The sequence below is a fragment of the Heliangelus exortis genome, chromosome 3, assembly GCF_036169615.1.
Source record: "Heliangelus exortis chromosome 3, bHelExo1.hap1, whole genome shotgun sequence".
NCBI classification, from domain to species: domain Eukaryota; kingdom Metazoa; phylum Chordata; class Aves; order Apodiformes; family Trochilidae; genus Heliangelus; species Heliangelus exortis.
Genome location: NC_092424.1, coordinates 25,958,489 through 25,984,502, shown reverse-complemented (window position 1 = coordinate 25,984,502; position 26,014 = coordinate 25,958,489). Strand labels below are relative to the sequence as shown.

General features: G+C 50.7%; 1 protein-coding gene across 3 annotated transcripts; it reads right to left on the bottom strand.

Annotated features, from left to right (window-relative positions):
* Window positions 1-14,853: 14,853 nt before the first annotated feature.
* HLX (H2.0 like homeobox) lies at window positions 14,854-23,022 on the bottom strand. Of its 3 annotated transcripts, none has more exons than XM_071739713.1 (4): window positions 22,046-23,022; window positions 21,286-21,465; window positions 20,584-20,768; window positions 14,854-15,063 (listed from the first exon to the last, which is right to left on the bottom strand). In XM_071739713.1, the coding sequence occupies exons 1-4, from the start codon at window positions 22,614-22,616 to the stop codon at window positions 14,938-14,940; spliced, it is 1,062 nt and encodes a 353-aa protein (XP_071595814.1). In that variant the 5' UTR covers window positions 22,617-23,022; the 3' UTR covers window positions 14,854-14,937. The 3 variants fall into 3 exon arrangements, with proteins under 3 accessions (XP_071595814.1, XP_071595812.1, XP_071595813.1); XM_071739711.1 differs by lacking the exon at window positions 14,854-15,063 and adding an exon at window positions 18,891-19,747 and having other exon boundaries at window positions 22,046-23,016; XM_071739712.1 differs by lacking the exons at window positions 14,854-15,063; window positions 21,286-21,465 and adding an exon at window positions 18,891-19,747 and having other exon boundaries at window positions 22,046-23,018.
* Between the last annotated feature and the right edge of the window lie 2,992 nt (window positions 23,023-26,014).

The window sequence follows — 26,014 nt, the reverse complement described above, 5'->3', positions numbered from 1 at the left end:
AGGTTGTGTTGTTCCTGCATGTTCCCCTGGTTGGGTGCCTTATTTATGAGTGTCCCTTGCTGTTTTTATTGTTGTGACTATGTTCATCTCAATAGCCAAAAGTGAGGGTCCCATGCAGCTCAGCAGGGTGTCTATGTAGGAAAGCCCCTGCTCAGAAACATTTAGAGTAGAAATTTTAAAAATGCCTGAGAAGGTATTCTGGGAGGTGGTCTTTTTTTGTCTCCATAGAGTATGGAGGGACTACAGGCAGATAGCTTTGGCCACAAGGCCCCTCTTGCCCAGCCAAAACCAGAGGAGGTGCTCCCTATGTTGCAAACCCAACCCCTCTGGTCTTGCACCACTCTGACCAAAATGCCGCAATCCATGCAAAGTTATGTCTACAGTACCTGACCACATAGCCACCAGGAGCCACATGTACCCACTTTGGTGTGGGGATGTGGTACCCTTCTTAGTGGTGCCAGTTGAGAGAGATGAATGAAGCTCCCCCATGAGAGCATCCATGGGGGAGAGCAAGACACTAGTCTGAGCCCAGAAAGAAAAGTAGCAACAGTGAGGCAATCAAAAAATTAATTTTAACTGTGGGACAGGGATTAACTACACAGTATTCAAAGGGTACAAACCAGGGTTTCATTTATTATGGTACAACACATCTGCTCCAGCCATAGCTGCCCACAACTTCCCCAGGTTCAGCAGCATTTTCTCACAAGCCTTTCTGACTGACCCAAACCATTAGTGCAGAGGCTGATGGCTTTTGTTTTTCTCCTGATCCTTTTTTTTTTTTTCTAGTGGGCTCTACCTCTAATGTGTAATAGTGCTTTGCTTCTTTTCAAACAGAAAGGTCTCAGCCCAGTCATCCTTTAATGACTCCCTTGCAGCCAGTTAGCCCACAAAAATAAGCAAACTGGAGAAAGGAGTCAGAGTCTAAGCCCCTTATAAGAGATTGATTGTAAAGCTGGTGGCAACATGACAAGCTGATTTGTGGTGGCTCCTCATAGCTTGTTTGAACTGTAAACCTCAGTCACATTTATTTATTGTATCAATGCAAATTTGTCACAACCAGAATCAACGTAAAGGCTGGTATCTTGTGCCTTGACCAATGCTTGGCCTGGCACAAGGAAAGCACAGGTATGTGGGCATGTGAGACACCTCGTGCATTTCCTCTTGAACCCCCCTCTTGAACCTCTCCTTTGCTTCAATGTGTGATGGATCAGGAGGTCAACATGCTGCCATGTTTGGTGATGCTATGGCTTTCCATAACAGCACTGGGTGGGGGCTCTGCAGGTCTTTCACAGGGACCTGTACCCTTTTGCAAGGCTTCTTTCCCTTCAATGTCACCTTTTCCAGTGATAGCTGGAGCAGCTTTTTCTTCTTCCTCCATAGCATGCAGATTGCCAGCAAACCTGAGGGGCCTCCAGCTAATTTCCACACTTGGATCTAGGACTGTATCTGCATTATATTTTCATGAAACACTAGTTGTATAGTGGGTCCCTCTACCTTCTACACAAACGTGATTTAATGTCTTCCTCACGAGCGGTGAGCTCATCTGCTATAACATGAAATTGTAAGAAGGATTGGCCCTTCTCTTATTAATGTAATCACTTTAGACCTGTTGGTATGACTTGTATACAGCTTATGGTGTAGAGTTTTGTAGTATATTACTGCACCTCCATATAAGTCTAAACTGGCCATAAAACATAATCACTTACTGAAAAAAAAATATATTAATGCTGCTGAAACTAGGACACAAAGTGATTTTCATAGCAACGGAAAAATAAAGGCCTTGGCAGAAGTCCTGTTCTTTTGCACAGAAAAATGCAAATAAAAGGGAAAGCGTTATACTCTTCCTCCATCTCTTTCTCATCGTCAACTCTTTCCCTTTGCCTTCAAAATATCCCACCAGCCACAAGCAGAACTTTTATATTAACAGTGCTACAAGGGCTGCAAAATTCTCCCTCAGCCCAGCAACACTTGCTGTTACTGCAGACCCATGGATCTGTGGGAAAAGCATCCTGTCATTCCAGTGGCAATCTTGAAAATATTTTTGCCATTTTTCTTGAGAGACATGAGCCCACAAAGAAAATTAATAACATTGGGAAAGCAAGACTATGCTGTGCCTACCAAAACTGTACTCTCTCCAAGCACCAGTAAAGCAGCACTGAGGTAGACTCTGGTGCCAAGTAAATTTGTCTAGACACAAAATTAGATCAGGATAAAAAGATTACTGTATTTCTGCTCTCTTCTGTTTATTTGGGTCATATCAACACAGTATTTTAATACCTGGTGTCTATTTATGTATTTAACAGTTGTTTAACAGCTGTGCAAAGCAGTGTCCAGATATTTTTATTTTAATTTAAAAGTGAGTCAAAATACTGTTGTATGTATAGTATAATTTAAGGGCAATCTAAATGGCCCAAATTTAAACTGAAGTTAAGTACATGTCCAAGTCTTTTGGTAAGGTTTAGTTTTATTAGTTTAAAATCACACCTTAATTTAAAACATACCTGCATCCTGAATCCAGTCTTCACCACTATTTTAAAAGCCCTTTTTCCCACCACACCTAATGATAGGAAGCTGAGGTTCAGACTTACAAGACAGACTGCCTGTGGTGGAATAAAGCATGAATGCAAGGTCTTTCTTGAAATCCATCATGAGTGTCCAATCCCTGCACCAGCCCTTGCACTTGAGGCAGTGAGGAGAGAAGTACAGGCAGGAGCTGTGCAGTGATGAAGCTGCTGGTGGGGTGGATGATGCAGTCCACGCTTCTCCTCCAGGAGCAGTAATGCATCACCTCCTTCCCCTCCATCATGGCTGTACATAGGGCAACTTTCAAACTGGTGACAAACAGATCTGGCAAATGCCCTTGGTGGGGAGAAAAAAAAGAAAAGTTGTGGGTTTTTTTGGAGTTGGGAGTTGGGGCTCTTGGAGTTGGGAATGAGGGGCTCTTGTGAAAGGGAAGAGCATAGGGCCATGGGGGTACCAGAGGCACGGAGGTACTCTCCACATCAGCCACCACTTGATGGCTAAAAGTGTCCCCAGGGTTTCTGAAGGGGATTTCCCCCAATGAGAGAATCAAGAATGAAAATTTCTGCCTAATAAAAATTACTTCTCTGCCCTCCTCCAGCACTCTTACATATGCAGACATAATAAACCGTGGTGTTCTATTTAGGAAAAGAAAGAGTATTCCTACTCCACTTTTTTCTGTTGGTTTCCAGATCTCTTTTTCTTTGGTGTTTCAGTTGCTTATCTGTATTTTGGGGCTCTTTTAGACTGAGGGGGGCTAAGTAAAAAAGCCACTGGTTTATTTTTAATGTCAATTTTTAATAGAAAGCACAGTGTGACAAAGATAATCAAAGAACATGAGTTATAAGGCAAACCTGGGTGAGATATATGGGAGAAAATTAGCACCTGGTAACACTGCAGAAAATTGTTTCTAAATTGTTCTAAAATTGCACCATGTTGCTCAAGGGTCTGGAAGACTTTCAGAGAGAGAGCACATCATCTGCAGCAGTGGGGGTTTGTTGGTGGTGGCTAGTGAGAAAGATAGTTACTGTGTAATTGAGTGAGCAATCAAATGTCAATCAGACTCAACACTGTAGAAACCGTTTCAAAGGCCGAAGAGAGCATTTTGGGCTTCTAGCAGCTGGTTAGCATGCCAATAAATAAGTACCTGCACCTAGCCAAGGAAATTTAAAGGGCTTGTAATTGTAAAGGCAGAAACTGGGACTTTCTAATGCAAATCCACATTACTTGTAGCCATGAGGTGAGCTGCTTCTCTGGTCTGTGTTCAGCTTCAAGGCTACTCTGACCACTTACAAAGTGAGTCCTCCCTCTTGATGTTTCCTTGTGTCTGTGTAAGACACAGCACAGCAAGACAAGCTCTTGTCCTCCTGTCCTCCACTCACTCCTATGGCTCTAGGTCTGTGCATCTGTGCCCTTGGAAAACACGGGGCAGATAGATGAAGACTTTTCTCCAAAAGTCAAGTGTTTGCAGGTCCACCTACCCCCGTATCTGGCATAGTCAGAGAGACCAACAGCCTCTTGTCAGAAGAAGAGTAGGCTACGGGGGGAAACACTGAGTTTAGGCTGAGCAGACAAGCAGTGGGAAGCAGTGGATAAAAGGGTACATCTGCAAATGAAGGAAACCCATACTGCCTGGCCTTTCAGCCACAAAAGACAAAACCCAGAACTACTGATGGGGAAGTCGTGGATGTCCCCTTCCTGGAGGTGTTCAAGTCCAGGATGGATGGAGCTATGAGCAACCTTTTCTAGTGGTAGGTGTCCCTGCCCATAGCAGGGGGGTGGAACTAGTTGATATTTAAGGTCTCTTCCCACCCATTCTATGATTCTATGCTTATGGAGACCTACATTGCTGTTAGCCATGAGGTCCTCCCAACAGCTGAATAATGGATCCTGCAAGGAGCCCTACACATACGACAGGTTTATAAACACTTGCAGGGTAATTTCCAGCAAGGCTGAAGTAGAAATTAATTTGCCAGAGCTGGAAAAATGGACCTGTCATCACAGGATCAGTATTTGCAAGTAAGTGTTCAAGTTTAGCTTATTAAATTGTTTGCTTTGGCTTCAACTCTATTACTTTTAACAGATATTTTGTATTTCAGAGGTATAAAAGTGAAAGAGTGTGTTCTTCCATCAAGATTTCAACAACCCTTGGCTTTGCAGAGCCTCAGACAGCCCATCTTTCCATTTTTTTACTCTGCACATGTAAAAAAATGGTGTGATCTCTATTTCAACAGGTGGCTTTCCACTGTAATGTGCTCTGTGTGCTACACAAACCTTTGTTGTGGTCTTGTAGCAAGACACCTCCACGAGCAGAGTAAGCTCAACCCTCATACATTAACATTGACAGTGCAATCCAGAAATCACAGTTTTGTGCTAAGGAAGGGGGAAGAAAAAAAAAAAAAAAAAAGAAAAAAAAAAAGTAACAGCTGAAATCTGGTTTCTTTTCACATGTCTGTGTGAGAACAAACTGAATCTGTCAGTCAGCAATGGGAAGTTACATAGAATTGTCTCTCAGGAATGCTGCACTCCAGTGTGGATGGGAATGTTTTATCTCTGTCAACCATGGGATACCTGGGCATTTTCATGTTATATTCCCAGGCAGTAGGAAAAAATTTAAACAATCATTCTTTGAGTTCTGTGAGAAATGGTCTCAAATCCATCTTGAGCACAGCTAGTTAATACCAATGCAAAATCTTGCAGTGCACTTGATACAGAATTAGGACAGCTAAAACTGAGAACAGTTCAACATTCCAGTACAACAGATTTAATAATTGCTCAAGAAAATGTGTGCAAGACCCACCATTGGTACCACAAGGAATATTTCAGGAAACTGCTTTAGAAGAAAGACAGCTATGAACAAAAAATGCCCACTTAGTATTTATTTCCTACAGAGAGGAGCCTAGGCTCTCATTTGAGCCATTTTTCTGATTACTATTCCATGCTAGCCTTTCTAAGCTATGTGGTTGTGTAAATTGCCTTAAAAATACTTTACCACACCAAAAAACAACCAAACCAAACCAAGCAAAAAAAGAGGGGGGGAAGACAGATCAAAATTTGATTAAACAAGCACAATCTGTTTTTCCCCAGCAGGCTCAGTGCTATCGCTTTTCCTTTCTGCCTTGTTCCTCTGCCTTATCCATAATTATAGAGGTAATAGAACTGGCAAATACTCAGTAAGCCTTTCTTATGATGCATTAGGACAGTAAAATTTAGGCCCAGCACTGAAACATCCCCAGTAGAAAGCCCCAGACTTCAGTTATCACCTTTAACAGGATGGATATTGATGATGGTTTTCATGGCTGCAGATTCCTGGGTTGTTTACATCAATGAGTCTCATACCTAGAGCAGGGGACCACACAGAAGCATAGATGTATACTGTGGGTTTGCCTTAGTCTTTACAAAAAAGTGAAGGATGGAAGGAAAGTGTTCTGTATATCTCAAGTTGGCTCTTGATATGACAATCTTTAAAAATGGGAACTTTGTGAGGTGGCACAGCTGCCCAGGCCACTTTCCACTCAACCACATTGTATTGTAACCCATCAACTGATTCTAGACTAGAATGGAAGACAAGGATTTGGCATTCTACTGAAGTGTGGCCCAGGAGGGACAGTGAGGGCAGAGTGTGGAGCAGTCCATGGGGTACCTACTGAAGGACTCAGAGCTCAGGACAAACAGGGCTCAAGGTATCTGCTCATGGCACAGGGACCACCCAGCTCACTCATCCCACTGTTCATGGGGATGGGCAGCTATCATGATGGGTCCCTATCCATGCATTGCCAGCTCCTGTGCTTGAAAGGGTCCTCTGACCTATATATGCACTGACATCAGCCAGGAGGAACCTTAAAAATAGCACCCTCCCCTGAATGGGAAGAGAGAAAAAGAAAGCCTGATTACCTTCAAGGCAAAGGCCCCTTTGATATTAAAATCCCAATCTTGCAGCAGCAGCCTGGTGGGCTCTGGGGTACAGTGTGACATCAAATGTAATGGGGAGAAAGTCACTAATGGTGCATGGCAACCTAGCATTGCTGCCAATGGGTAGACAGGCTAGAGAGGTTCTGCTTTCTAATGAGAAGCCTGTTGGCCAGGTCTGGGGCTCATTGTTGGAAGTGTGGAGCACTCCAGCAACACGAGCCAGTTCCCATTTCCCGCCATACTCTATGAAGATCTGGAAAGTCAGAAGCTCTCCCCTCTTTTCTTTCCACTCACTGCTGGCTGCACTGCCACACACTCATCAGAGACCGTATCTATTGTGTTGTGTATATGTATATATATATTTGTATATATTTGTATGGTTTGTTACTTTATCCCTTATGTCCTTTCCCCTGTGTTTGTAAATCTGTACACAATTCTTTTCAGTTTCCAACTTAAAGTCTTAATACAGCTGAGGAAGTCTTTGAAAAATGCAGGAAAGTAATCTGCATACTACTAGAAGCTGGTTTTGCTATAAAGAGAAGGAACGTCAAGGGACCTGCCAGAGAGATCCAGTTCCTGGAGTTAGATGGCAAGATGGGTGCCAGCACATCCCTATGGATGTGGTCAGCAATACTGCAACCATGTCGTCAACCACTAATAAGAAAGAGACACAGAACTGCTTGGGTACAGTGGGATTTTGGAGGATGCACATTTCCAGGTGCAATCTGATTGTAAAACCCCCTTACGACATCACCTGAAAGAAAAAGGGTTTTACACAGGGCCCTGAACAGCAACAGGCCTTTGAGCAGATAAAATGAGAGATAGTCCATGCTGTGGCCCTGGCACCTGTCTGAACAGGACAGGAGATTAAAAATGTGCTCTACACTGCAGCTGGTGATAATGGTCCCATCTGGAGCCTCTGGCAGAAAGCACCCAATGAGACTCGAGGTCAGTCCCTAGGGTTTTGGAGTCATCAGTATAAAGGCTCAGAGGCCAATTACACTCCCACTGAAAGAGAAATATTGGCCGCTTATGAACGGGTTTGAGCTACTTCAGAAGTGATTGGTACTGAGGTAATGCTCCTCCTGGTACCCCATCTGCCAGTTCTGAAGTGGATGTTCAAGGGGAGGATCTCGTCTACACACCATGCCACTGATGCCACCTGGAGTAAGTGGATTGCCTTGATAACACAACAAGGTCAAACAGGGGGACGTGATGGTCCAGGCATTGTGGAGGTGACTACAAACTGGCCAGAGGGTAAAGATTTTGGAATGCCAGCAGATGAGACAGTGAACCGTGCTGAGGAAGCCCCTCCATATAATGAACTTTCAGATGATGAGAAAAAGTTTGCTCTCTTCACTGATGGATCCTGCTGTCTTGTAGGAAGTCAAGAGGGGTGGAAATCAGAAGTCTGGAGTCCTATACAAGTCAGTCAAGAAGCTGAGGGGGAATCCAGCCAGTTTGCAGAGATAAAAGCCATCCATCTGCCCTGGACATTGCTGAACAGGAAAAGTGGCCATTGCTTTACCTCTACATTGACTCGTGGATGGCAGCAAATGCCTTGTGGGGGTGGCTGAAGGGATGGAAACGGGACAACTGGCAGCACAGGGGGAAGCAGGGGGATGGGGAATGTAACTCTATCTGAGTGCATTTAGTTTCACTCTGTATAGTTTTAATTGTTACAGAATAGTCATTAGTGTTTTTTCCCCAGAATAATGCAGTGGCATCCAAGAGTCTCAGGAAGAGCTCACAGCACATGAGGGCATGAACCACAGACCCTGTACTATCTTTCTTGCTTTGAGAAATTGCCATGATGAGGTTCTGCAGCCTGGAATTAGCAAAAGTCTTGTTTAAAGACAGAGCATTGCCAGGTGAATGAGTATGGAGAGAAATGGAATGGAATAAGGGGTGGAATGTCATCATTTGAACAGGAGGAACTAAGAAAGGAGGACTCTGAGAGGGGTGGAATGCAAAGGGAGAGACCTATTGCCTCCGATTTCCTGCCATATTCTATAAGGATTGGGAAAGTCAGCAGCTCCTCCCTCTTTTCTTTCCACTGGCTGCTGGCTGCGCTGCCACGTGCTTGTTAGAGCCCATATCTATTGGGTTGTGTGTTAGAAAATCTGTATCCAATTGCTTTCAGTTTCCAACTTAAAGTCTTCGGTCTATATTCTCCTTTTATCTTCCCTGTGGGAGGAGATGTGAGGGTGGGGGGTGGGGGATGGGAATGAGGGGGTGGGAATAGAGAACAATTCTGTCTTTAGGTTTGTGGTCTACCCAAACTGCTAAGCCATAACAGGAATGCATGCATTTCAGAAACACACTACATAAGCAAGTGGACCAGAGATGAGTAACCACTGTTCCTATAGGAAATCTATGCAATGAAAAAGCCATCAGCCCTGCCTTTTTAATCCATTCCTCTCATTACTTAGAATGAATTTCTTCCCATGCCATGCTTTCCAACCCCTTAGTCACACTCCCTCCCTGCCCCCCCCCCCCCCCCCCCCCCCCCCCCAGTGCCCCTGGCACCTCAAATGTTCCTTCAGAGCTGCAATATGGGACATCAGCAAGGTAGAAAAATCTGGTAAGAGATGATACACCACTCTCATTATTCCATAGTTTTCACTTGATGGATTTAGAAAGGTCCCAAATGCAAAGAGAAATCAAACCAACAGGTAGGAAGAAAAATGCAAAGTAAAATTCAAGATGCTGGAAAGCTACTTTTCTCCAGAGGTCCTACTCTTCCCTCCATCTGGAAGACAGGAAAGAGCAGACTATTCATGACAAAGAAGAGAAAACTTCTGGGTGTCTTTAGGGGGAACTCAATCAAAGAAATTATATTCCCACAGACCAGAGCTGAGCTAACCTTAATGGCTTTTTCCTGATTGTAGAATAAATCAACAATTAATTTATGGCCTGAAGTGTATATAACATCCCTTCAAATGTTTTCCAGTTCTGTGAGTAGTGATGATTGTGTCCTTTCTGTTCGAGTTTGATTCTAGCCAGCTAATTCAGTTAATGGGCTGAATATTCCTCAGGAAGCCTCATGGGCTGCTGGTTAAAAAAAAAAAATAATAATAATAATAATAATAATAATAATGCTTAATATTAAAACAAAAGTTCAGCCAGGTGCTGCAAGCATATTATTATATGTGTATGCAAGGACATCCAGATGTATTAGAGATAAAGTTATGTGCAAGCACATGGCAGACTGGAGGGGAGGGCATCTGCCTGGGGAAGCCAAGGGCCCATGTGCAGGTTATTGGGGCTGGTGGTGTGGAATCCTGGACACTGGGGGGAGAGGGGTAGCACACACCCTCGCTGCAGGAACATCCTGTTAACTGGACCTCTACGGAACTGATAAATGGCTGTGGATCGCTTTGTTTATTTAAATGAAGCCAACATTTTGGCAACAGTAAAGGGCAGGTTAAATAATTCCCCGGTCCGGCTATCAAGGCGAGTATGGTCTTTGAAATATACGGGCTGCATTTAAGAAACTGAACCGCGCTGAGCGTTCATTTGTGTATACACATTGTTTGGGCTGCAGGTATAAATTGTAAAATAAGATGACAATATTAGCATCTTGCCCTGGCTTCCCCTTGCTGAAAGAAAACTGCAGAGGGAACGCTATTCAAGCATTTCCTTTATGCTCATAAGTTAATCAAGAAGCATCAGAGAATAAGAGTTTTATAGCTTTCCAGTAAAATGTAATACAAGTCACAGAGGCTGAGTGATTTTACAGTTACCTTTTCCGAAGCGTGGCAAAAAAAGAACAAAAAAAGCAAAACAAAACAAAAAACAAACCACCAAAACAAACAAACAATCAAACAAACACCACAACAACAACAAAAAAAAAATTAAATATTTCCTCCTGGATCTCAAATAGCTGGCAATGAGGTTGCAGGAGAAAATGTGTTTGTGACTCCATAGCCGGCCGTCTACGGTCAGAAATAACAACAGTAATGAAGTCACGAAACATCTTGAGAAATTTACGAGAGATTGTGCTTAAAATAATTACCGCCGTGACACGAAAAAATCATGCTACTCTTTCAAAGTCAGGGCTCGGTCATGCCGAGGTGGGTTGTTTTTTCATTCGTGATGCTTTTGACAATCTCTCCCTACCCTCACCCCAAGTGCTACTACGTATCGTGACGGAAATATCCCGTTCTCTCTCGAAGGGCTCCTTGCCCTTGGCTGGACGAGGTAGGGAGGTGCAGCCCCCCAGGGAGACCGAAGCCCCCCTGGACAGATCCCGGTGCTGCCGTGGGGCATAGCTTTACACCCCCCGCTCGTTGCCGGACCCCCAGAGGACGATCACCTTCCCACGGGGAAACTTCGTCACCCCCTAGACCTCTGAGGCTATAAAGAAGACGGTCGGAATAAAAACCAAAATACAATAAACCTGCCTCTCTCCGCACACCTTATCCACCCAGGCGTGTGGAAACGAGGGGGGAAGCGTGGGGGATGAAAATCAACCTACCACGATCACTCACGCTAACACGAGGTGGACTTCCCCACATCCTCCCCTCCAGGTACTCCTGGGCAATAACTTTCCTAAGGTTCCCCTTCAAACGCTTGTGTGAAATTACTTTCTGTCCTTCCCCTGCTCAGCATCTCTTCTGCTGCTCTGCATAGCTCCCTGTTTTTACGTCAGGGAGCAGTTCCCTCACCGGTGTCTTTATCCAGGGAGAAGAGAGAGAGAGACCGAGAGGGAAGCCGGAGGGCTCCTGTTCAGGGACCCTTCGGGCTACAGCCCGGCGGCACCTCCGAGCCCCGCTTCTCCCGGCAAACACGGCCGCTGCGATTCGATTTTCATCTGCCTTTCGCCCGCGCCAATGTTTATAGCTAAACAAGTTCACAGTTTATACACAGTAAAATGCCGATATTGCGCTTAATGGTTGCGTAGAAAAGGCTCTTCGCAGGGATCCTCATAAAAAGCTCTTTATTTAGTTTCGAGCATTTTCTTGTAATCAATAGAAGTTGGCTATTATCTCCCGGCTCATTTAGCCGGGAAGTTTATTGCCTGTCGGGCGGATTATGTGCGAGACATTTGTGCACCATACAAGGAAAAGGACTCCCGCGTCCTTAGATCCGAGCCTCGGATTCATAAAATATAACCATCCATTACGTTGCCGATATCTGGAGCCAGCAAATATATACAGACTATAAATTGTCGCCGGCGGGGTGCGGGCTGGGCGCGGGGGCTCCGCCCGCATTCCTCCCCACGCCGGGGCGGCCCCGGGGGGGTCCCTGGCCCATCCATCACCGCCGTTATGACTCTGCGATGCAGCAAATGGGTTGTGTAAAGAGGCAGCGTTTGACAAGGTGGCATGGCTATCCTGTCCAAATGATGCATAATATTAGTATTAGGGCTTAGATCATCGCATGCTTTTAAAATCATCACCGCTAACTGGAGGATGGGGAGGTCCTGGGGACTGCTGGGGGCAAAAAGTTTCCATGTAGATAATTATTATAGATGGGGGGATTTATGGAGAGGGGTACACACACAACTGTCGCCGGAGCTAAAGGCCCGATCCGGCCGGTGCTGCGGAGCGTGCTCCTCACCCACCTCCTTCGCCCAGGGTTGCTTGGAGGAATGAAGGGCAGCGGGGCTGAAACACTCTGCAGCCCAGGGCCAGCTGTCAGGACTGCACCCGTCTCATCCCTTCTGGACACGTCCCCAGGGGCTCTGCCGAGGAGAAATTGAAGACCCTTCCTTACACTCTGCCAGCCGGCCACGGCTGCGTTCATAGAGACCAGGGGTTGGGGGCGAAAAGAGGCTCTCCGCGGCCGGGGAGGGGTCTACGCGAGCCAAACTCCCCCCATATCAGAACCTGTCCCTGGTAAAATAGGATGACGAAGCGAATTGTACCGTAATGGTTTCAGGAAGAAGGGTCGGCTCCATGCAGCATCTCTTCCTCCTTTCTTCCGCTTTCCACATCTGGGGCCAGGCACAGGCCGGAGGCTCGGGGGTCCCGGAGGATCTGGGGGGGGCTGTCCCAGTCCAGCATGGGTCTGCGCCGCCCTCCGTAACCCGGCTCAAATCGGGCAGAGCCATGCTGCCATCCCTGCACGTGGAAGGGTTAAGGGAAAGATTAGCTGAACCACAGGAAAAAAGGGAGAAAGGGAGAGCCTAGGCTCCAGCCTTCACGATACACTCTGCCGCCTCCTTGCCCGGAGCATCGCGCAGCACCCAGACCCGGAGAGCCTGAGGCGCCGTGGCCGGCGGCGTTCTTCCGAGGGAGACGGCTTTCGGCTGCCGCTCGAGACAGCAAACGTGAAAAAAAGGTGTGTGGGGGACAAAGGGCCTCTCACACTGTCATTTGCTCTGCCGCCTCTCTCGGGACGGTACCGGGACAGGGTGCGCCGAGTAGGTCAGAAAAGGCCGGTGTAAATGGTGACACGAGGAGGACAAAATCTCCCCTCGGCGTGATTTATCAGATGTCTCTGATCCCTGAATAGTTGATTTACATGGCTGACGACACATTGCCCGGGAAATGGAGATGACATGGTTTGTGGAGCCTGTCTCTCCCTCCTCGGCCCCTCTCTTCGGCCTCGGGGAGCCACTTATGTCCTTCAGCATCCCTATCTCCGCCATCCCCATCCCCTCCGCCACCCCCACCCCCCCCCATGCAGGCGGCCGGGATAACCTCATGGGGCAAGGCCAGGCAGCCTCCTCTTTCGGGCGCCGAGGGAAGGCACTGTGTGAGGAGAAGGCAGACCGGCAGAGGCGGCCTGGGAGCAGGCATAACCGTAGGGGTGTGATGGCTAGAAACCTTTGATTTGGGGTTTGCCTGGCGAACGGGGGTGGAGGGTGGCCTTGGTTTTTTTAAGGCAAGCAGAAATTTGATTATAGCGTCCAGTAGAGGTCTGTGATTTGCGGTGAGCGAATTTCATTAACTACGGTCTTTTGAATCCCGGAAAACCCGGTCAGGCTCAACAGGGCCGGGGATGAAGCTGACCTTGAGGGCGAGCGGCGAAAGGGACTCGGACGCGGCGCCGGGGCCCGGGGAGAGCCGCAGCAGCTCCAGGCTGGCACGGCCACTGGCACAGACCCGCGGCTTCCTCTCCTCGGTTCCCTCCGTACGCCGCCATGGATCGGCACTGCAGGAGAAGGGGGCGGGAGGAGGGCAGGGGTATCCGAGGCCCCTGCGCTTGCTCTTTGAGGCGGGAGGGCATCGGGCACAGGGCTGCCCCCAGCAGCGTCACCTGCTGCGGCGGTCACCAGGGCGAGAGGAAGGGTGGGGTGGGTTCGCTAACCTGACCTCAAGTTTTACTTGAGGCATTTCGTCTTTTTATGATGATGGTGTTGGAGGCAGTAGCGTGCTGGAGGTGGGCAGCGGGGGAGGGGTGCGGGGGGCGCAGCCCGCTCCTTCGGGGGCTCTCGGGCTACCTGGCTGTCCGCCGGCGCAGAAGTGGTATCAAGTCTAATTGCCGTCAACGCATGTCACCGGCAGAAGGAAAAACAAGAGCTGCCTCCAAAGATTCCGAGGCAGAATTTGGCAAGGCTCCTAAAGACACCAATTAGCAAAGGCTAAACCCATTAATGAAGTGGCGGTTCTCTGGTTTCAGCCAGGTGGTGCAGATCAGAGCGCTTGTATCTGTGGCAGAGCTCCACTTCCCTCCAGCCAGGACCTCACAGCAAACCTCCACATCAATAATATGCTTAATGGATCTCATTAGGGCTGGGGCCGCGAGTCCGGGCCTGGGAGCAGGGGAGGTGAGAGGAGCAGCGGGGCAGCGTTCCCCCACCCCCGCCCTGCTCCCTCCCACCGCGCCTCAGAGGGACGGGTTCCCTTTCCCCTGGGGGAGATGCCCGGGCGGGGCCGCCGCTCCCCCCGCAGGTAACAGCCACTCCCTGCTACCTGATTGAGCTCATGGGTTTGCATAAATTACGTTTCTACACGGCTCTTTGGAATATATGAGACCTCGACGTGGCCTCGCCACCCACATGCATCCACCCCACCTCCACTCACCCCTTCATCTAAGCACCCTTAACCCACCGAGGCCGAGCTACAAACATCCTCGGCCGGGCGGTCTGCAGAGGGTCGCGGAGGGGCGGCAGCGCTTTTCAGCAGAGCCCGGCAGCCCCCGCCGCGGCCCAGCCCCGGAGCACGCCACCGAGCCGGAGCAGTGTGAGATAGAAGGGCCTTATGCAAATTGATTTAAAAAGAAAAGCGGACAGACTTCACCTCTATATAGGGAGACTAAGGAGAAGGGAGGAAGTATTTCTGCTTCAGCTAGGAGAAAACACACATACACAGAAAAAAAAAAAAAATGTTGAGGTACGGTAAGCTCTACTGAGGTAGGTGAGCTAGAATATTTAGCTAATGGAGGTGGACTATGAAAGGAGACTTCATATTTCTCTCCGAGGAGCCTCTCCATGTCTGCAGCCGAGAATACACACAGCAAACGTTGTGCTTGAATTATTGCTGAGGGTTTGCTTTATTTGAATTCACTGGTGTTTATTTAAGAAAGTGAATAAAGGTTTTGTGTAAACAGCCATTATTTCTGATGAGCGCTCAACAGCAATAAGAAGGGGGTGGTTTTTTTAGTCCAGATTGTGGCAAAAGTTGACATTTCGGAGATTGTAGTTTGTCTTGCCGACGCCAGGCAGTCCCGAGGCATGAACTGCAAGAAAAGCTGTGTGTGAGTGTGAAACGGCGATGCCGAGCGAACTCGGGTCTGAAAACAATTATTTTTTAAGACATCAGCTTAAGCCCGACATTAAAATAAAATAAAAATATTTTCCTAAGAAGCGGGGCCGGTCTCCCTCAGCTAACGAGGGAGGCGAACTTGGGTTTCGCTGCAGTCGGCCCCACGTCCGCGGGGCTCTGCCGGGGGGCGGCGACCACTCAGCGGGGTCGTGGATCCCCCCCTCACCGGGCAGGGTAGCGTCGGAACCCAACGCAAGCTCCTCTTCCGGCCCTTTTTTCACCGCAAATCGCTTGGTCAAAATATTGCATCTGTATTCGTTTATTATTGATACTTTTCTTCCTTCTAGCGTGGCCGTTATTTCCGAGGTTGACTTGAGTGTTTCAAGAGATGTGGCGGTTTTTGTAAGAAATGACGGTAGAAGAGAATAATTTCGTTCAACTTATTAATGCAGCACCGAGGAAAAGGTGGGGGGTGTTGGTAAACTGCTTGACAGGAGCTGACTCTGACCAGCCCGGCTGCGCATCTCTGTGGGTGTGGATACTCACAGATGGAGCTGGGATACCCAAGCCGGACATCCCTCTTCATTATTAATCCGATTCCCCACACATGCCGCACCGGGATGGGGCAGAGAAACCTCAGCTCTCCGTGCGGCTGTGTGTATGGCTCCCGTTTCTTGGTCAGCTCTACAATCTCTCATCTGAACTAAGTTCGAAAAACCTCTACCCAGCACCCGGGAGAGCAAAGCGGAACGATTGTGTGCCGGACAGCAAGGCCTAGGTGGGGCCACGGCACCGAGGGCAGCACCGGGCAGCCCCCTCCCCTGGCTCCTTCGTGGGGATCCTGGCCCCCGCTGGGCAGGGAGAGCAGCGCTAGCAGGGTTACGATGGGTGGGTGCAGCTCAAGGGGCTTGAGACAAGCTGGCACGGGTCTGAAAAGGATCACAACGGATTTAGAGGGGGTAAAGTACCCTACTGAAAAGCTGTCAGTCTCTGTTTAAATATCGTCGAGGAACCGGATCGGCGGGGGGAACCGTGGTTTCGGGCTTTTCACCTTCAGAAATAACTATCATGAAAAGTCTTTCGTGTCAGGGGGTGATAATAAAGCAAACAAAAAAAGAGGAAGCCACAGGCTTTTTTTTTTCTTTTTCGGTTTTTTTTTTTTTTTTTTTTTTTTTTTTTTTTTGGTTTGGCTTGGTTTGGTTTGGTTTGGTGTTGGTTTTTTTTTTACCTGTTCTAATGGCGTGCTGCATTACACTACGGACACGTCGATTTCACCGATGAACGGCGATCGAACTGCCCCTGTCACGACACTATCACGACTTTTTCCGCAGAAAATTATCAGGAACTGCAGCCTCCCTAGAAAGGATAAACTCCCTTCCCTGTCGAGACGGCACGAATCCCTCCATCGGTGTATCTTTCCCCAGTTTCGTTTTTGTGGGTTTGCTGTACCTGCCCGAGGACGTGTGCAAATGAAGCAATAGCGGGGAGCGGGGGGGGGAAGGTGGCAGAAGGGGTAGATTTTTTTTTTCCCTATCACTGGAGGAAAGGAAAAAACACCCACTCTGCTCTGCCTCTTGGCCAGCGCAGCAGGCCGCGGTGTACGGAGCTCCCCTGGTGTAGCAGGGCGCGGATCCGCAAAGCCTAGAGGGGGGCAAAATCACGTGCAGAGCGAAGGAATTTTAGCTCAGGTCTTTCATGTGGATCTGAGCATCTTCCTCTGCAGTCTGAATCCCATCAGTGTTACTCCCCTGTTGCCGCGTTATCTTAAAAAGCTGACATAAAGGCGCTGCCCCTGCTTTCTCGGCTACACGGAATCCAGACGGGTATTGCCCTCCCGTCGTCTGGGAAGGCTAGGGGGAAGTCTGCCCCTGCGCAGCCAGCCCTACTCTTCGAGGAGGCTCAGATTCCCCTAACCCAAAGGAAGAGAAACTGTTCCCCGACGCGCTTTTCCATTCTCATCGCAAGAGCCATCGCAGCCCCCTCCCTCCCGCACTGGTTAGTCTGTAGGCAGCGAAAACAAGAGGTAAATAAATTCCTGCGTGTCCACGGGCAGCACCACGCTGCTTTATGGGAGGAGAAATAGTCATATTTAGCTGGACATCTGTTCAGCGGTTTCCGTTGCTCCTAGAAGCTAAAACCCCTGCGCTGATGGGTGAGAATAACCGCTTCGGGAGGCTGGATGCCAACAACAGGGCCCCGAAAAAGCAGTGGCATCCCCCCATTTCCTCCCTGACAGGGTCTTAAAGGCAGATCCAATTTAGAAAAAAAGTTCTTTCCAGATTCTTCTCTCGATGACACCCGCAGGGCTCGGATGGGGACAGAGCTCTGGACAAGCTGCGCGCCCTTCCAGGACATCCCCCTACCAGTTATGATTCCGGCGGAGCATCTGCCCTTTCGGTTACACCTAATTTATCACTTCACCCGTTCCCCCCTCGCCCGGCAAGTCGGCCTCTTGGCGTGCCGTTTGCCTTAGCTTCTTTTCATTCGGGATTTGTGTTGGAGAATGATGTCGTCATTTCTTTCTCTTTCCTCAGGTGCTCCTTCGGGAGTCGTCCTGATGGCCCTGAGGAGGGTGTCCTCCCTGGCAATCTCCCCTCCCGGCCCAGAAGAATTTCTTGCCTGAGCCCCCAAGGAAACAGCAGACGAGGGCCGAGCAGTCGCTTGCCTCCACGTTGCAGGAGGACGCCTGGAAATTTTAGGTCTTTCGCCTTATTTCTCCACCTCCCTTTACTTTCTAGCAGTGTCACACGCTCAGCGCCCATAGGCCCAGCATGGAGGGGGGCAGCTTTGCTTCACCTGCCTTTGCTTTGACCTCACTGGGCAGGATCAGGTCTTCCCCTGGTCCCGCTTTTATTTGAAAACATAATTTCTCCGATTAGGACCTCGCAGAAAACTCGCTTCCCAATGGGCAAGGAGGGGGGGTCAAGAGAGTGGGTCCTTGCCCCTGCGGCTTTCGCGTGAATCCATGCTGCTTGGGAAGGGAGGAGGGAGAAGCAGCCCAGCTGAGAAGCAGCCCTCCGTCCTAACCCGTGCTCCGGTAAGAGCGGAGCAGAGAACAACGAGTTTTGTTCTGTTGTGTTTTGTTTTCCAGGAGCGATGTAGACGATGAACTCGAGCGGAGGATACGGTTCCCGGCCTGGAACCCAAGGGAGCCTCGGCGAAGCTGCCCTGCCGAACGCTCCGGCGGGGAGCGTACCCATCCTCGCAGCACCCGCTGAGAGAGGAGGAGACCCCGCTGTGCACCCCACCCCCTCGACTCTCGCCCGCCGCCGCAGCCCGATCCTGCGGGCTTGGCTTCCTCGCAGCCACCGCCCCGCGCATAGCGCTTGAATGACGTCACAGCCCGCGCCCCGGGCAGCACAGCTCTTCTGTGTGACGTCACAGAGCACTACTTTCCCACACCTCTGCGAAGAGCTTGCGGGGAGGTGCATGGCAAATGAGAGCCACACCGCCGGCCCCTGGCAGCGCCCCTGAGGGTCGCGGGGAATCAGGCAGCCCAGTCCCCACTTCCCATCGAGCACCAAAAGCCACCTCACCAAACACACGTACATATATGCATGCCCATGCGGATCTACAAACGGAACTAGCAACTTTCTCATCAGGGATATGATCTTGTGTAATCAAATCCGGTCCTTGTCATCACCTCCATTAGGAAAGGAAAGGGGAAAGAGGGGTGCGATGGGGCAGGCGGCCCCGGGAGGCTTTCAAGGAAAGGAGAGAGTGTCTGCCTTAGAGTGGGGCACCAGAAGGCAGCTGGGGAGGCCTCGCCTGCCCTCTGCCCTGGTCAACAGACTAACATGGTTACAAACCGTAGCAAACATTTTATTTACATGATATATAATATATATATATTTATATATTTTGTCAGTGCAGTATTTCTTGGCCAGATTATTCGAAGTAACAAGTTGCAACCAATGAGGAGGTTGGCAAAATACTTCACATTGTAAATTGGTTTGTGGGGAAGGTGGGAAGAGAAGGATTTCGGGGCACTTTCTCGGGGACCCTCGCTCAGATTTTCCTGGAGAGGACAAGGGACGGGAGACGGAAAATAAAATAAAACTTAAAAAAATAAAAATAAAATAAAATTTAAAAAATTATAGAGATCCCGCTCTTCTGCGAGCAGCGCGAAGGGAAAGGCGGCCGTCTCCCTCACAGCGGTTCCAGGGCTACAGCTCCCTGCTCCTCTCACCTCCTAGGCTCCTTGCCCCGGGCCTGTGCCGGGCCGCCCTTGCCGGGCTCCCGGGACAGAGAAAAGGACATAAGTCACCGCGCAGGTCCCGGGAGCGTCGGGGCGGCCCCGTCTATAGGGCACTCCGCGGCTCGGGGCTGGCGGCGGCGGGCGGTGGAGAGGGGAGGCCGGTGGTGCTGTTGGAGGATTTGCCGACCCCGGCGGCGGGAAGGCTCCGCTCGGCGCCTTCAGTCCGTTCCGTGTCGCTGGGGGCCATGTAGAGGGAGTCGGCGTCGCTGCTGTCGCTGTCGCCCTCGGAGCGGCTGGGGCTGCGCTCGGGCTCCCCGGCGGCGGCAGGCGGCTCGCCGTCTCGTTGGGCCGCCGGCTCCGGCTCTGGTTCTGGCTCCGGCGGCGGCTCCTTGTCCTTCTGGGCCTGTGCCTCCTTCGAGTGCCGCCACTTCATCCTCCGGTTCTGGAACCAGACCTTCACCTGCGGCCGCGCCGCCCTCAGACAGGCAGCACGGCGCCCACAGCACCACGCATCGCACCGCGCCCCAACGCTTTCCGCCACGGGCGCGCAGCGCGGGGAGAATAGGAGGCGCCGTCCTCACCTCCCTCTGCCCACACCCTTATGCAACTAGGATGGCCCTATTTTTTTCCCTTCTCTTTCTAGTTCGTGTGTTTAAATATCAAACACTACCTCCCTCCGTCCCCGTGTTTTTTGTTTGTTTTTTGATTGTTTTGTTTTGTTTTTCTCTTCTTCTTCTTCCAGGAAACCAAATCTTGCTCAAGAAACCACAGCGTTATACAATTCTGCTTGCTGCGGATCCTCAATAGCGGAATCATTACAGAGTGGCGTTTAATGATTCCGTTTGAAGAAGAGTTTTCACTTCCCCAGAGCTAAGGATTTCACAAGAGTGGAGAGAGATTTAGAAATTAAAATTTAAAAAAAAAATAAAATTTAAAGGCCTTTAAAAAGGGGGAGGAGGGATATTAAAAATAGTGTGTTCGTTTCTACTTCCTTTGACCTAAACTGCCTCCTACAGCGAATTGTACTTCGATAAAGTGCATGTTGGTGATCTGCCCTGCTCCGCTCGCCTCTCCACTCGAGGTGCTCCGCAGTGGCCAAAACAAAGGCTCCGCAGCGGGGCCCAAAACGCTGTGGAACCTCCGCGCAGGAGATTCTCTGAGCGGGATCTCGCTCCTCAGCTAGACCCTCCAAATATTTAGGATGGGAAAACACTTTGCAACCACCACCCCACCACTACTCTCAGTATCCCTCTAAACTGGAAGTAAGATTTGAAATAAAACCAAAGGTGTTCTTACTTGAGCATCTGTCAGCCCCAGCATCGCCGCCAGTTGCTTTCTGTCTGGTTTGGTGACGTATTTCTGGATTTCAAAACGTTTTTCTAAACCTTTTCTCTGCAGGTTGGAAAAAACAGCCCTGGACCAGGAGCGTTTCCTCTTGTACGTCTGGGGCAGCGTGTCCTTGGTTAAAACTGCATACGGACCTGCCGGGGATAAAACAAGGGGAAAGTGGGGGAGACGGCGTTATTAATATCGACACCTGAAAGGTAGACTTAAATCGATCAAAATAACAACTGGACAGCGGTGTGAGGAGAAGGCCCGGGCCAGCGTGATCCTGCCTGCAGTCTGGCTCTGAGTCCTGTCAGAGTGTGCTTCTCCGGGCAAGTACGGAGCAAGTTTGCACCCTAATTTCTTCCTCTCCTCCCTCCCCGCCTCATCTCTCTGGTCCTAGGAACTATTTTGTACGCGAATGGATTGTCCTCCATGTCGGACCCTAGTCGGCTCTTCCTTCACCACCACCACCCCCCGCACACAGACTGCCTTTTGCTCAAAATCTGGGCCTCGCTAGAAAATGTATGCCCTGCCCTTTCCAAAGAGCCTGCCGAGCCCCTCCGGGAGGAGAGCGACTGGGCTGGGGGGGGGGGGGGGGGGGGTGAGGAGGGGCTGCTCCGAGACGGAGAGCCCTGTGCCGCGGGATGGTCAACGAGGGACAAGATGTACCTGGAAAAGTGTCTTGAAACTGGTGCTGAACTGAGCTCCTTGGGTTTGTGTTTAAGGGACCCAGAATAGCAGAGGCCTCGTTAATGGGATCTAGAGACGCGAAGAACTGGCTGGCGGAAGGCTGCAAGTTGGGGAGATGAACCCCAGTTTGGCGGCTGGTAGTTAATAAGGAGGTCAGATCTGTGAGCACAGGAACAAGGAGAGCTCTGTTACACCGCGGTCGAAATCGACACCCCGGCAACGCTACGAGGGACGGGGCCGGGCGGAGCGGGTCCCCAGACGGAGGGTCTGGGGTCGGGGGGAACCGGCAGCTGCATCCTGGCCCCGGGTATCTCCTCGGGACAGGCGGCCATGCCCCAGCCATCAGACACCCTCCGGTAAATTTATTCCCCGGGCCAGGATGTTTACACGCCACGAGGGGAGCTGGATTGCAGCGAAAGCCTTTAAAGAGGGCTTTGCCCACCGAGACAAAACCCCGGCCCCGATTTGGGGAGAGCAGGCCGTTTCATTCGCAATTTTAATGCTATGGCTATTTTTCCCAGTGGCAAGTCCTGTGCCGCGGGCTTCTGCCGTAAGGGGCTATTTTAGTGATCGCTACGAGGAATTCGTATTTATAACGCTTTTTCAAATGAATATTTTCTCTGCTAGATGGAAACATTTTGAAACCACGGTAATCTACGGATGCTAAAAAATAATAATAAAAGAAATCACAGGTCTCTAAACGCGCTCGCATGGGAAAGGGGCAAGCAGATTTCTCTACCTCTCAGCGTGTTGCCTTCCTTGACTTTGGGGTCAAACTCCGCCGATAAAATCCGGTCGATGCCGAATTTCAGGTCCTTGCTGGCGGGCGCTGGCGCCGAGCCCTGAGTGTGGCCACCCGGCAGCCGGGCGGGGGCCGGGCCGCCTCCGCCGCCCCCCGCCGCTGCCGCCGCCGCAGGGGCCCGGTGCTGCGGGGGGCGGTGGTGGTGGGAGTGGTAAGCGGCGGAGAGCGGCGAGAGGCGCGGCGGGAAGGCGGTGGCGGGGGCATCGGGGGCCACGACGGGCGTGGGCCGGAGCGGCGAGGCAGTAAGGTGGAAGGGGCCGCCGTGATGGACGGCTCCCAAAGCCGCCGGCATTCCGGTGCCGGGACCTCCGGGCAGGCTGTCGGCGGGTCCTCCCGCCGCCTCGCCCCCGGCGTGGAGGATGTCGGCGATGCAGAAAGAAGGTTTCTTCGCCGCCGCGGCGTCCAGAGGGAAGCAGCCGCCGGCTGCCGGACCCGATGCTGAGCAGTACGCCGCTGACCACAAGCTGATGTTGGAAGCGTAGAAAGGAGCCAGCCCGGACGTGTACATCCTGCCCGGAGGAGAGAAGAGCCGCTCCGCAGATCAGCTGCCGGGTGCGCGCCGCGGAGCTTCCCGCTGCCCCCGGCGCATGGAGAGGGATGGCCGAGGAGAGAGAAGGAGGCTGGCGGAGCACTTGCCGGAGGGGCAGGGGGAACCAACCACCAAAAAAACCAAACCAAACCAGAACAACAACAAAAGAAAAAACAAAAACAACCCAAACCAAACCAACCAAACAAAAAAGAGACAAATTAAAAGTTCCCCAAAACCCACGGCGAGACGGAGAGAACGAGCGGGAGACGAGCGGAGCCGCACAAACAAAACAAACCCAAAACAAACCCCCTTTCCTCGCACTGGGGGGAAAAAAAAAAAATTCACCCCTCCCCAAAACTTTCTCTGACAGTGACAGTCCCGGCTCCGGAGCAGCCCTCCCTCCCTCCCCACGCCCAATCCGAGATCCGCGGTGCCGGGCAGCACCGCCCCACTGACACGCCCACGCAAGGGCCGGTCGCGGATATGGGCCACGGCGTCGACAGTGCTCAACTGCTGTCGGAGCGATGGTCCGTAACCGCACCCCTGTCCGATTTGTCCCGAATGGCACCCCGCTCACATACATCTCCCCACCTCCCTAAATTCTCCCCTCGACTTTGGCACCCTCCCGCCTCCACCAAAGTCAGAGCAAGGGCACAGTGGTTGCCGCCGGGATTTCTAAACGTTTCAAAGAAACGTGTAGGCAAATTCTTTGCCATCGGAGGCAGGTCCGTCCTTTTGGAAACGAAAATGTGTTTCCTTCGCGGATATATGAGCATGGGATCGCCTGGAATAAAATGAGTCAATGCTCATGCACGCAAGAAATGTACTTATGTGAGCTTAGAGCTACTCTGGGCCCAGAATGCATTGGTTCCTGCATTAGCAGCGACTAATTAATTAATTTTCGTATCTTGTCGACATTGTTGTTTAATATATTTTTACCATGTTCTCCAGCCAGATGGCTGCGTCTGCTTTCGTACAAACTTCACCTCAAAGACTCATTTGTAACTTTGCAAACCTTTAACAACCGAATTATCCCAAATGTATAACTGCAATAATAAGCTATATTCCCTGAAATAATTTTGGGACAAATTTATCAAAGCGTCTTTTGCGCTTTTTTTCCTGCCTTATAATACGCACACTTGCTCCGACCTGGTTCTGAAAAAAACCCACATTTATTTAGTTTTAGTTTTCATACACATAAGCCGGTCGCTGTCATTTTGAGCAGGCTCCCCGGCTGGACGGTTCCAAGTTTGCTTCGATTTTATTCAAAGGAAAAAAATAGAAAAAATCAAATAGATTCTGAAATCCTGATTTTTTCGGGGAACTACAAGAAAGGCAAGCTATCTTTCTTCCGCTAGGTATGAAGACATAGCTTCTGTGTGAATATTGAAACCACCTGCGGGAGAGAGCGAGAGCGTCCTTAGGCATAGCCCCACGCACGGGTAAAGGTGAGGCTGGTTCCCCAGGCAAACCCAAGCACCGCCTTGCTTTGCTTTTTATTAACGAGACGAAACCGAAAAATACAGACGGCCTGGCTTGCCAAGATGTGTCCAAAAACCAAAGGCGGCGAAAGAAACGGTCGATTAGGCTTGAACTTTTCCTGCTTAGGCAGGGGAAACCCGTCTTTCTTTGAATTCCCTGCACCACCATCCCCCCGGCACGGGTGACCGGATCGAACGACTCCAGTTTCACTTGCGTTTCCACAGCCGGGCAGAGCCGGGTCATCAGCCCGCCCGAGGGAAGGGCAACGAAGTGCGCTTTGCCCGCTGCATCCCATCAGTCGACCGCTTCCTACGATTGTTACTGTCATTGCCATTGACACTTACACCGCATCTGCACCAGCCCGGCGATGCTGGACAGGCGGTCAGAGAGGTTAAAAAAAAAAAAAGTAAAAAAAAAAAACCCACCACGGTGTTTGTTCGGTTCTTCAGGAGCTTATTTCAAACCTGCGCTGGGCCCTTTGCCGCGCAGAGCCCAGCAAGTGGGCAGGACCGGAGGGAAGCGCCAGTTTGCGGGTCCCCGGTCGGACTCGGCCCCCGAGCGGCCGCGGCCCCGGCCCCGCTCCCTGGGGCGCTGCCAGGAGCTGCTTGCCGCAGCCCGTCGCTCAGAGAGGGGCTGCTTCCGCGCTTTCATCCCGAGGGGACTAAAATAACTCTAAAGGAAGCACTTGACCCCCCAAACTGGGCCTCGGGAGGGCGAGATGCCTTCCCGCGCCCGGCTCGGCAGCGCTGAGCCCCAGTGCAACCTGCGCGGGCCAAACTCGGAACACCTGCCACCCCTTCTGACCGCCCCGCCGCTCCCTCTCCCAGGGGACAGGGCTGTCCCCTCTCCCCAGAGGTCTCCGCAGGCCTCCCCGACTGCGCACCTTCCTCCCCGGGAGGAGCAGGGCTGCGCGGCCGCGCTGGCTGGGAGAGGCGGCAGTCCCTCCTCCTCCTCGTGCAAGGAGGAAGAAGGCTGCAGGAAACCCGGGGCTCGCTGCAGTCCAGGTCATCTCCTGTTTTTTGAGAGGTTCCAACTCGGACTAAATGAGCGGATGTGCCTGCGAGATTTCTCCCAAAATAGAAGCGGCTTCAGTATTTTAGGATACAGCAGAAATCCTTATTTCTTCCGGATAAAAACTTCATAATGAGCGCGAGCACTTCCCTTTTCAATATTTGTGCAACTTTATCTCGACCAGCAAGTTGCTTTGGTGACGCAAATCCGCCCTTGTGTATTGCAACTACAAAAATAAATTCAAGGAAATAAATTCCCTTCTAGCAATGAAAACATAAATATACAGCTGCGACTTTCCCCTTTAATCTTGCTTTCCGAGGAGGCGAATAAACTGTGCAGACAGCAGCGATGCTTTTTTTTTTTTTTTTTTTTTTTTTTTTTTTTTTTTTTTTTTAAGGAATAGAGTCTTCAAGGATTTTTTTTTTCCCGAGGCCGACAAAGGAGGTGATAAAAAAAATTACTCGAGTTCTTACGAGGGGAAAACAGAAGGGCTCACGCCGAGGCGCTGTAGTTCCCTATCCCCACTGACAGGTAACTGGCCGGGAGCATCCCAGGAAGGGCCGGGTCGCCGAGATGGGGCGAGGACAAGCCGCTTTTTCGGCTACCCGTGTCGCTTCGAGCTCCCCATCCCCGCGCCGAGCTGCGGGCAGCAGATTGAGCCCAGGGACTTACAGGAGTGGTCGTAGTTATAGCTCCCCGGCTGCCTCCCCCGGTGGCAAGCCCAGAGCAGTACCGGGGCCGCTCACGCCCCGCCGGGGGCTGAGGGCCTCCCTATCACCGGCAAGCCGGTCTCGGTACCCGTTTCTGAGCCTGCCAGGGCTGGGCGCCTTGCCCTGTATGTGGCTTTTAGGCTTATATATGTATCGTTCAGTTTATACCTACAT